A 12,749-nucleotide genomic window follows, 5' to 3' on the forward strand; every position below is an offset into this window, starting at 1 on the left:
ATGATCCTACCCCTCCCCCCCACTGACATGATCCTACCCCTCCCCCCCACTGACATGATCCTACCCCTCCCCCCCCACTGACATGATCCTACCCCTCCCCCCCACTGACATGATCCTCCCCCCCCCCCACTGACATGATCCTACCCCTCCCCCCCACTGACATGATCCTACCCCTCCCCCCCACTGACATGATCCTACCCCCTCCCCACTGACATGATCCTACCCCTCCCCCCCACTGACATGATCCTACCCCCCCCCCACTGACATGATCCTACCCCCCCCCCACTGACATGATCCTACCCCCCCCCACTGACATGATCCTACCCCTCCACCCCACTGACATGATCCTACCCCCCCCCCACTGACATGATCCTACCCCTCCACCCCACTGACATGATCCTACCCCTCCCCCCCCACTGACATGATCCTACCCCTCCCCCCCCACTGACATGATCCTACCCCTCCCCCCCACTGACATGATCCTACCCCCCCCCCCACTGACATGATCCTACCCCTCCCCCCCCACTGACATGATCCTACCCCTCCCCCCCCACTGACATGATCCTACCCCTCCCCCCCCCACTGACATGATCCTACCCCCCACTGACATGATCCTACCCCTCCCCCCCCACTGACATGATCCTACCCCTCCCCCCCCACTGACATGATTCTACCCCTCCCAGCCCCCCCACTGACATGATCCTACCCCCCCCCACTGACATGATCCTACCCCCCCCCACTGACATGATCCTACCCCTCCCCCCCCACTGACATGATTCTGCCCCTCCCCCCCACTGACATGATCCTACCCCCCCCCCACTGACATGATTCTACCCCCCCCCACTGACATGATCCTACCCCTCCCCCCCCCACTGACATGATCCTACCCCTCCCCCACTGACATGATCCTACCCCCCCCCACTGACATGATCCTACCCCTCCCAGCCCCCCCACTGACATGATCCTACCCCCCCCCCACTGACATGATCCTACCCCCCCCCACTGACATGATCCTACCCCTCCCCCCCCACTGACATGATTCTGCCCCTCCCCCCCACTGACATGATCCTACCCCCCCCCCACTGACATGATTCTACCCCCCCCTCCCACTGACATGATCCTACCCCTCCCCCCCCCACTGACATGATCCTACCCCCCCACTGACATGATTCTACCCCCCCCCCCCCACTGACATGATCCTACCCCCCCCCCACTGACATGATCCTACCCCTCCCCCCCCCCACTGACATGATCCTACCCCTCCCAGCCCCCCCACTGACATGATCCTACCTCCCCCCCCCACTGACATGATCCTACCCCTCCCCCCCCCCCACTGACATGATCCTACCCCCCCCCACTGACATGATTCTGCCCCTCCCCCCCCCACTGACATGATCCTACCCCTCCCCCCCACTGACATGATTCTACCCCTCCCCCCCACTGACATGATCCTACCCCTCCCCCCCCACTAAAAAGGGGTAGGGATAAAGGGATAGTTCCGTTTTTTGATGTGGGGTTGTATGAGGTACTTGCATACAGTCAGTGTACTACGTGCAGTACAATGCAGTCGGCAAGGACAAGGACTGCAAATGAGCTATGGCTAGAAGTCCTATATACACTGCATCAAATGAGCTATGGCTAGAAGTCCTATATGCACTGCATCAAATGAGCTATGGCTAGAAGTCCTATATACACTGCATCAAATGAGCTATGGCTAGAAGTCCTATATACACTGCATCAAATGAGCTATGGCTAGAAGTCCTATATACACTGCATCAAATGAGCTATGGCTAGAAGTCCTATATACACTGCATCAAATGAGCTATGGCTAGAAGTCCTATATACACTGCATCAAATGAGCTATGGCTAGAAGTCCTATATACACTGCATCAAATGAGCTATGGCTAGAAGTCCTATATACACTGCATCAGTTGCATCAGTGGCATTTTATGTAGCAATGCTTATGTATTATCCATGTCAAATGAATAAATAAATAAAAGTTCCATAGCAGTTTTTTGTTAGTTTTTCCACCATATTGAATTTTGTCCAAAACAGTTTTCCCCTTTTTCTTTATTCACTGACCCAAGGAACGAGCTCACTGATGGGAGGTTAGCCTGCATGTTTGCTTGCCTCTTTGTTGTGATGGCATGTCATGTGATGATGTCATGTTCAGGTGAATCTGAGGAGACAGCGGGCGAGGAGGGACTTCCACCAGAGACAGAGACAACTGCTGCAGCTGCTGCCCCCTGGTGACACACACACACACACACACACAACACACACACACACACACACACACACACACACACACACACACACACGTACTCGTCGTACTCGTAAGCCACTATTTGAGAACCACTGAGCTACAGTACCTAGCTACAAACTAACCACTGAGCTACAGTACCTAGCTACAAACTAACGACTGAGCTACAGTACCTAGCTACAAACTAACGACTGAGCTACAGTGCCTAGCTACAAACTAACCACTGAGCTACAGTACCTAGCTACAAACTAACCACTGAGCTACAGTACCTAGCTACAAACTAACCACTGAGCTACAGTACCTAGCTACAAACTAACCACTGAGCTACAGTACCTAGCTACAAACTAACCACTGAGCTACAGTACCTAGCTACAAACCAACCACTGAGCTACAGTACCTAGCTACAAACTAACCACTGAGCTACAGTACCTAGCTACAAACTAACCACTGAGCTACAGTACCTAGCTACAAACTAACCACTGAGCTACAGTACCTAGCTACAAACCAACCACTGAGCTACAGTACCTAGCTACAAACTAACCACTGAGCTACAGTACCTAGCTACAAACTAACCACTGAGCTACAGTACCTAGCTACAAACTAACCACTGAGCTACAGTACCTAGCTACAAACCACTGAGCTACAGTACCTAGCTACAAACCAACCACTGAGCTACAGTACCTAGCTACAAACCAACCACTGAGCTACAGTACCTAGCTACAAACCAACCACTGAGCTACAGTACCTAGCTACAAACTAACCACTGAGCTACAGTACCTAGCTACAAACTAACCACTGAGCTACAGTACCTAGCTACAAACCAACCACTGAGCTACAGTACCTAGCTACAAACTAACCACTGAGCTACAGTACCTAGCTACAAACTAACCACTGAGCTACAGTACCTAGCTACAAACTAACCACTGAGCTACAGTACCTAGCTACAAACTAACCACTGAGCTACAGTACCTAGCTACAAACTAACCACTGAGCTACAGTACCTAGCTACAAACTTCTGGCAATTATTTGCAACATAATATAGTCAGAATGTAACATACATGTGAACAGTTTAAGAGTGTAGGCCTATGCGGATGTCAAATAATATGGTCTGAAAAGATCTACAGAGAAGTCTGGAAATTTGAAATGGAAATTGTGTAGGAAGGAAGCCACTTAAATACGATTTATTTGAGTGCAAGCGTGACAGTTTGAGCACAAGCAGAGCAAATCTAATGGCTCATTTCCACCACATTTTACTGCCCTGTACAGCTCGTCACCACTCGGCTCTAATCGTATCAGCCCTATTGACGTTTTGCTTCCACCGCGGATCATGTGCCCCCACCCACCCCCGCCCACAGCTGGTCGTCTAAAAATAGCGACCGCATATCTGTCCTTCGGCTATAACATAACGTTACAATTAAATCCATCCACAGAACTTTTAAACTGTTTATGAAATACTGGTGCCTCTAAATGACCTACAGTGTACATGGGCAAATGTGACAATCGGCCAAGAGAATGATATCACAGGCATGTGCTGTGCTGTGCGGGGACGGGAGAGGCGCAACAGAGTGAAGCCTCTACCCCGCAGCCTCTCACCAGGCAAGACCGGGGCTTCCAAACACCCGCTGCGGCCTAGCGGAGCGCTGCAGCCTCCTCTCAGCTACAGAGCTCCCTGAGCGAGCAGCGGACTTTTTTCTCAGACAATTGAACACCCGCCACGATTTTATTTCACCGGAGGTGAAGGCAGCGACACAAAATACTGATGGAAATATACATAACAGAAGATAAGGTAAGACCACTAAACTGGTATGCAGCCGCCAGCATTGCATTGACAGTCAGTAGACAGAGTAAACACGATTCTCTCTGACCAATCAGTAGCCATCAGAGTTTTACGTCACCATTTGGGACCTACTCGCCAGCCCGAAGTACCCCGACGAGGCAGGGACCAAAAGTAGCACGACTCGGCCTAAAATCAAACCGAGCTGGGCCGGTTTTTGACGGTGGGATGAGACCAAAAGTCGAGTCGAGCGGAGCGGGACCGCGCTACTAGCTGCTGTGGAATTGGGCCATAAGAGCAAGTGGGGCTATTTGAGTGCGAGGGCTGTTTGAGGCAAAGTCTTCCATAATCTGAACATGAAATCAATAAATCATACTCTCCAATTGACCGCGCTCTTGAATAAAGATAGGGAAACGTCTCCATATTTTCACAGCGACCATTTTGAGGTGGTAAAGCACAATGTAAATCAGGTGTAACCAATGACATTCATGAGGTCCCTGCCCCTGGCACCGGAACACCGAAATGGAATGAAACCATCATTAATGGTATTGGTTACACCTACTTTACTTCCTTCTTTACCACCTCCCTCAAATGTCTTCTTTTGAACGGACTTTCTCTGTGTGTGTGTGTGTGTGTGTGTGTGTGTGTGTGTGTGTGTGTGTGTGTGTGTGTGCGTGTGCGTGTGTGCGTGTGTGCGTGCGTGTGTGTGCGTGCGCGTCTGTATGTGTGAGCAGAGCAGGTGGGGTCCTACCTGTCAGAGGTAGAGCGCTGTGCGGCCGTGGTGATCCAGAAAACCTGGAGAGGATTCAGAGAGCGCCGCCGCTACAACACACACACACTGAGACATGCACAAACACAGGAGCAGGCTGCCCGTACACTGCAGAGAGCGGTACACACACACACACACACACACACACACACGCGCACACACACACACGCACGCACGCATGCACGCACGCACGCACACACACACACACACACACACACACACTGAGACATGCACAAACACAGGAGCAGGCTGCCCGTACACTGCAGAGAGCGGTACACACACACACACACACACGCGCGCACACACACGCACGCACACACACACACACACACGCACAGACGCACGCACGCACACACACGCACACACACACACACACTAGAGATGCTGACCCTTGTTAACCGATCATTAACCGTTAACCGACAAGATTAAGATTAAGCAATATTTGTGCCTCCCGGCTTGTTCCCCTGGGGGGCGGAGCGTGTGTTTCAGTCAGTGGACAGTTGAGCCTGTCTCTAGTTTGAGGCTATTCCAGAAATTGTATTCTTTCGAATGGCAGTCGACGTGGGTACTGCAGAAATAAAGTAGATATCATTGAACTCAATGAGAAAATCACCCGACATCTCTCCGGTCTATGTCTTAAATAAACACTTTCGCAATGAGTTTATGGTCAAGTCTTTTTCATGCTCTCATATCATGTCCTCCGTTTTCTAAATTATGGTCCCATTTCGAGCGTGATAGACGTTAAATACATCGGATAAATAAGAACAGTAATACTTCGTTCCGACCAGTGAGAGGCAGCAATGTGCCGCAAGGCATCTAGTCTGCCAGAAAGCTATGGGAAGAATCAGAAGCAGATAGCTCGCTAGCAGATTAGCAAGTAGTAATTTAGCAAACTATCAGAAACAGCGTTATCTTTATGACGTTGTAATAATGTTAGTAGACACACGTAACTGTATCCACCTTATGTAGCCACTCCCATTTGACCCGGTTGTGTGGTCGTGTGACGACTTCCGGCTAAAAAAACAACAATAAAATGGCTGCGCTGCTCCAATATCATCTAACTCTGAATTAACTAATAATTTAGCCAATTGTATGTAACATACCAAATAAAAGCAAACGGCAATGTCTAAGAATGTAATGCCATGTAACTGGCTCGTTAAGTCTCGCATTCCAGGGAGAAAACTATCTGAAGCTTTCTTTGTTGGAGTCCAGGTATGTTTTACAAGAAAGTGCTCGTCATTGTCGACGATAACGTTATCTGACCTGGCTAACAGTGGATACTCGCTTGCTTGCTGTGTACCGAGCTCAAAGTAGTAGGCTACATTCTTTGTTTTACCCCCTGCACTGTCCCCTACAAAAACAACTCTCTTCTTCATGACATTCTTTCATATTTGGCACCGTGACCTCCGAAAGTGTTAACACGACCCGGAAGAATTTGGCCCACCCCCGCGTCTGAACATAAGGTGAATAGATCCCCGCTAAAAGGTCAGTTTATCAAAAATAACGTACATTTCAAAATCGGATTTACTTTGTGGAGGTTTAATGAACACAAGCCAGGCGGACGGTCGGCTGGGCTGCACCACGTGACACACCCCCGTACCACGTGACACACCCCTGCACCGCGTGACACACCCCCGCACCACGTGACACACCCCCGCACCACATGACACACCCCCGTACCACGTGACACACCCCCGCACCGCGTGACACACCCCCGCACCGCGTGACACACCCCCGCACCACGTGACACACCCCCGCACCACGTGACACACCCCCACACCACGTGACACACCCCCGCACCGCGTGACACACCCCCGCACCGCGTGACACACCCCCGCACCACGTGACACACCCCCGCACCACGTGACACACCCCCGCACCACGTGACACACCCCCGCACCACGTGACACACCCCCGTACCACGTGACACACCCCCGCACCACGTGACACACCCCCGTACCACGTGACACACCCCCGCACCGCGTGACACACCCCCATACCGCGTGACACACCCCCGCACCGCGTGACACACCCCCGCACCGCGTGACACACCCCCGCACCACGTGACACACCCCCGCACCGCGTGACACACCCCCGCACCGCGTGACACACCCCCGCACCACGTGACACACCCCCGCACCACGTGACACACCCCCGCACCATGTGACACACCCCCGCACCGCGTGACACACCCCCGCACCACGTGACACACCCCCGCACCGCGTGACACACCCCCGCACCACGTGACACACCCCCGCACCACGTGACACACCCCCGCACCACGTGACACACCCCCGCACCACGTGACACACCCCCGCACCACGTAACACACTCCCGTACCACGTGACACACCCCCGCACCACATGACACACCCCCGCGCAGTGCACGGATTTCCCAGAATTCTCCGGGAAACATTACCTGGAAATATGTGCATGAAGGCTTCATTTTGCGCCCTCAAAAATCACTGGGTGACGTCACGCTCATTTCATCCATACTAAATCACTGGGTGACGTCACGCTCATTACATCCATACTAAATCACTGGGTGACGTCACGCTCATTACATCCATACTATTGATATATCTATCTATTGATATATCTATCTATTGATATATCTATCTATTGATATATCTATCTATTGTAACGTGGGGGTTCGCTAGGTGGTCGGATAAATCACTCTGGGTTAATAGCAAACAGCCAGACGGAGCTTTACTTAACTCCACACTTCACATGTCACAATACACTCTGTCACTTCACATGTCACAATACACTCTGTCACTTCACATGTCACAATACACTCTGTCACTTCACATGTCACAATACACTCTGTCACTTCCGTGTTCCCACCCAAAACATGTCTGAACAGAACCAATCAGAATCAAGGAGGACTTCTACTCACGTAAATGTGGCGTGATTTCTATTCGCACATAGGTTACGCAATAACCACGCCCTGTGCCCGCCTACGCAGCAGTCAAGCACCGGGATTGGCCAGGAGCAAGTCTTTTGTGAAAAACTGTAAAACTAATTTTTGAGGGGTTAAACTACTTGGAGTCATTATAAATGGAGTCATTATAAATGATGACGTATGGGAAAGTCAATGTAATAATAGTTGTGTTGAAGGGGACTCTTGTTGTATTGTGTGGTTAATTGAAAACTAATGATGTTTGTCTCTGCATAGGAGGGGCTGCATCCTTCAATTCATGTCCCTGCTTCTGACAGGGGAAGGCACCAGGACTGCTGCCTACATACTGTAACTGGGCCCATTTGCAGGGGCTTAGCCTACTGTATGTGTTTGGTTTAGTTCAGTTTTGTCTTGTCAAGTTTTGAATAGTGATCTGTTTATTAAGGACAATAAAACCTTTTCGAGTCGTTTGTTGGGGAAAGCCATAACAAAACTGCCTAGAGATCCATTGTGGGGGGTGAGAGAGAGGACAAGGCAGGAGAGAGAGAGAGGACAGGGAGAGAGAGGTGGGAGATAGGCAGGAGAGAGAGGACAAGGCAGGAGAGAGGACTTCAAGGCAGGAGAGAGAAGAGAGGACAAGGCAGGAGAGAGAAGAGAGAGGACAAGGCAGGAGAGAGGACAAGAGAGGAGAGAGAGGACAAGGCAGGCGAGAGAGGACAAGGCAGGCGAGAGAGGACAGGGAGAGAGAGGACAAGGCAGGAGAGAGAGGACAGGGAGATCTGCAGGACCCCCGCCTCCCCACTTTACTCCAACCTGTCCTAACTCCCTCCTGTCTCCCTTCCACAAAATTCCCTCCTCTGCCATCTATCTATGTATCTCCCAGCCTCCTTCCTCTCACCCTGTTCGCACTCAACCACTCTACTACCATCTCTGCAGGGACTGACCCGCACAGGAGAGAGGGGAGCAGGCACAGTCCCTGCAGAGATGGTGAGAGTGGTTGAGTGAGAACACGGTGAAGGAAGGAGGCCAGGAGATGGCAGAGGAGGGGATGGGGTGGGGGGGGGGGGGGGAGGGGTGGGGAGACGACTTCAAATCCCCTGCAGGAATCGAACCTGCACTTCTCCGATGTATGCGGTTGTTAAGGTGACCGCCTTAACCCCTAGACCATCAGCCTAGGTAACTTACAATGGATCTCTAGGCAGTTTTGTTATGGCTTTCCCAATGAAAGACTTGAAAAGGTTTTAGTGTCCGTACCGGGATTCAAACCACAAACCTTTGGGTTGGAAGGCATGGTCTTTCACCACTGGACTACAACCCAGCTCAAACACACAGAACATGCAGCAAGTCAAATAGATGTGCTTAAGATTAGGGTTTTCTTAACCACGACCATACCCTAACACAATTGATGTGGTGGTGGTGGTGGTGGTGGTGGGTATATATATATTTTTTTTGTTTTCAATTATTAATATTATTATTATTTTCACATTTACTAATCATTAACCACTCTATTCAGGAATTGACCGACTAATCAGCAACTATCTAATGATTAACTAATATATTCACGAACTGACATGTATTAATCATTAAAGAAACAGTTAACTACTCTGAGTCTGCACTGAGTGCTCATAAGTGTCAAAATAGAAAACCAGATTCAAACATAGGCAGAATGGTTCCAGGTCCATGTTTATCATACCAGAATGTTAGCACAACAATACAAAACTCACAGCAACAAGTAGACCAGTGGTTTATTGATAGTATTCTGTGACATCACCACAGACATCTTGGTCTGATTGTAATCAATTAACAGGTGATTACAATCTAATTACACACACAGTGTAGTGTAAGAGCCATATTGGTCGGAAATGCATGTGACATCATGGGAATACTATGAATAGACAAGTCCAAGTGAATCAGTTGTTATTAAGCTTTATACGAGGCGGACGAGTCTGTTGTGGCCTTCACCTTGTCAGTCTCACGTGAGCATGGGCGCCTGGCCAATCCCGGCGCTTGACTGCTGCGTAGGCGGGCACAGGGCGTGGTTGTTGCGTAACCTATGTGCGAATAGAAATCACGCATAAATGTGAGTTAACCACAAAGAGGTAGATTCAGCAGTGTAACATAAACATAAATAGGTAAATATAACTACACCTAAAATATCCCTTTTACTAAGTGAACTCAAATATTGTAATTAGCTTATTGTCTTAGTAATTAACGTATGATTTATTCATGCATTCAATTATTTAGCTTATGAATCTTACACTATTTACTACCAATGGTTTCACACAGAGTGTTTTGCCGCTCAGACAGTGACAGCTGACTGTGGGTACTGGCTCTGCTCCCTTTCAGGGGCGTGGCTTCCTGAAGAAACGCAGAGCCCTGCAGGCACCACCCGCCCCCTCTCTCTGGATTGGTCAGAAGGGTTTGACGGACAGTCGGAGGGCAGAGCTGAAGAGGCAGGTGGAGGAGTACGTCGCTCTGCACCCTGTAGGTCACTGTGTGTGTACGCGTGTGTCTGTGTGTGTGTGTGTGTGTCTGAGTGAGTGTGTGTGTGTGTGTGTGTGTGTGTGGCGTCTAGATTGGCCAGCTGCAGTGTGACGTCAGGTTGCATCCCCCCCCCAAAAGTTGGATCGCCATGAGCTCTCTTGCCGTAAGACCTCTGCATGTTTTTGACGCTGCCCCCCTGCATCGCCCCCTGCTGGAGCCTGAAGGACTACGGCCATTGACTATGAATGGAGCGTGGGGGGGCGTCAATGCAGAGCGCCTGATCCTGTGTAGTCTCTCCCCAGACTCAAATATGACGTTGAATCGCTGCGCTCCGCATACTACATAAGTGAGTCTGTGCCACTTCACAGCCACTGCTGGCTTTGAAGGCGGGTTGAAATTGAATGAGTGACAGGTCGTAGCACCGATGAGAGCGCGCTTCGGAAAAATGGGCTGCGCCTCCCGTGTTGTCTGATCGCAAAGTCTGATTGGTGAGGACTGAATCCACCACTGGCATATGACTGGCCAAGTGAACGGTTCACTTCCGACCCCAGCTGGCTTAAGTCTCCCACCCCTAACCCAGAGAGAGCTCTGCAGCATGCAGTAACGTAAGGTGTATCAGACCCAGAGAGAGCTCTGCAGCATGCAGTAACATAGTGTATCAGACCCAGAGAGAGCTCTGCAGCATGCAGTAATGTAGTGTATCAGCATAAGAAGACAAAAGACTAGATCATGTGTGAATCCGGCCTTAGATACGGCTACATCCAACTAGAACTCTGAATCTGACTCCAGTTTGGAGAGGATTTGGTCAAAATCACGGAGAGGGACAGCCAGGTGTTTTTGGTAACAAGTAGTCCAAGGTCATTTTCCAGTTTTTCACAGGTTATGAAAGTCAGATTGTAAACTTTCAAATGATGTCATACATTGAAATGTGAAAAGAGTTAGAAGATTATGCTTATTTGAATGTTGGTACTCCTAAAAGCACCATTCAGAGAAGATCACCCTGAAAGTTGATGAACAAGCTTGGTTTGCACTGAACAAGCTTAGTTTGCTCACAAATTATATTATTTAGTGATCCTCAAACTGTTGTTAAGTGTCAACGGCTCAACTTGTTAAGTGTGTTCTTCAACAGATAATATGCAAAGAAGTGAGGGGGAGGAAACAGTGAAAAACAGCGGTGACTGTTGTATGTGGATTGAGAACACATTTATATTTCCATTTGTGTTCATTGTGGTCTGTCTGTCTCTCTCTCTCTTTCAGTCCTCTTCGTCCTCTCAGCAGTGTGTGTCTCTCCATGACTCGGTGCAGCGCCTCCTGCTGGCTGTGCTGCAGAGGGGGGAGGAGGGGGAGAGGAGGGAGGAACAGAGGAGGGAGGAGCTACTGCAGCACATACACACCCAGCTGGAGACACTCCGCGGTAACACACACACACACACACACACACAAGAAATGCTGACCCTCGGATCATTGATGGAGCATTTGTGTGTGTATCCCTTTAAGACCTTAAGGTCTTAAAGGGATACACACACAAATGAGGGATATACACGCAAATGCTGCATCAGGTATCAATGGGTTAACCGACAAGATGAAGATGTACTATTTAGAATGCATTCCCCCGGCTGGTGAAGTTGGTGCTGCAGTACTCTGCTCAACACTCAGTTAAAGTTAAAGTGCAGAGCCGAGGTGCTGCAGTACTCTGCTCAACACTCAGTTAAAGTTAAAGTGCAGAGCCGAGGTGCTGCAGTACTCTGCTCAACACTCAGTTAAAGTTAAAGTGCAGAGCCGAGGTGCTGCAGTACTCTGCTCAACACTCAGTTAAAGTTAAAGTGCAGAGCCGAGGTGGAAAGAGTACTGAGAAATCCTACTCAAGTACAAGTATTGTTTTTTTTGTTTTCAATATTTCATTTAAATTTTTCTATGGAACACAAACAAAACAAAACAGACCGGCTCAGACACAAGAAAAAACAAACAAAAACAAACGTACAACATAATGAACATTCACCATCACAGTGGTGCTACAGGACCAGCCACGTAAGATGCTTATGTGCTTGCAGTCGAGATCTCACGCAAGGGGGTCTATAGGAAACCAGCCGGGCGAGTCGCCCCTAACCTCATTGAGGTAGGCTAAAAACGGGTCCCATATATTTCAAAGTGTTACCAGTGTTACCTGTCTTACTGTCTTGTCTTTCATGCTGAATCAGCTCATTCAGACGGGATGCTCAGTTTGGCGAGTCTCTCTGCAAAACATGCTGCTATGCTAGCAGGAGCAATATCACAATATCACAATATCACACAGTACATACATTTTTCTATGGCTATCAGCATTGTCAAATGAAACTGAGATTTCTGAACTGATCTGATGATGGGGATCACTACAATTTGATAGTCTACACCTGTCTAATTCACCCCCCCCCCCCGCCCCCATTTTCTCCCCAATTGTACTTGACCAATTTCCCCCTGCTGCCCCGGTCGCTGCTCCACCCTCTGCCGATCTGGAGAGAGCCGTACGCTACGTTCACACAGGGCACCTGCCTTGCCTCAACCCACGCCTACGCCTACAT

The 12,749-nt window shown here is 49.6% G+C and overlaps 1 protein-coding gene across 1 annotated transcript in view; it reads left to right on the top strand.

Moving 5' to 3' along the window:
* The window catches only part of iqcb1 (IQ motif containing B1), a gene marked incomplete at both ends in the record, with an annotated part of 53,137 nt that overhangs the window by 27,784 nt on the left and 12,604 nt on the right, over nt 1-12,749 (top strand). Inside the window, 4 exons of the mRNA XM_083638312.1 lie at nt 2,174-2,249; nt 4,772-4,926; nt 10,054-10,191; nt 11,449-11,605. Coding sequence (XP_083494438.1) covers nt 2,174-2,249; nt 4,772-4,926; nt 10,054-10,191; nt 11,449-11,605 — 526 coding nt within the window. The remainder of the gene's footprint in view (nt 1-2,173; nt 2,250-4,771; nt 4,927-10,053; nt 10,192-11,448; nt 11,606-12,749) is intronic.

The sequence above is a fragment of the Poromitra crassiceps genome (genome assembly GCF_964638095.1).
Source record: "Poromitra crassiceps genome assembly, chromosome: 6".
In the NCBI taxonomy this organism is placed as follows: Eukaryota; Metazoa; Chordata; class Actinopteri; order Beryciformes; family Melamphaidae; genus Poromitra; species Poromitra crassiceps.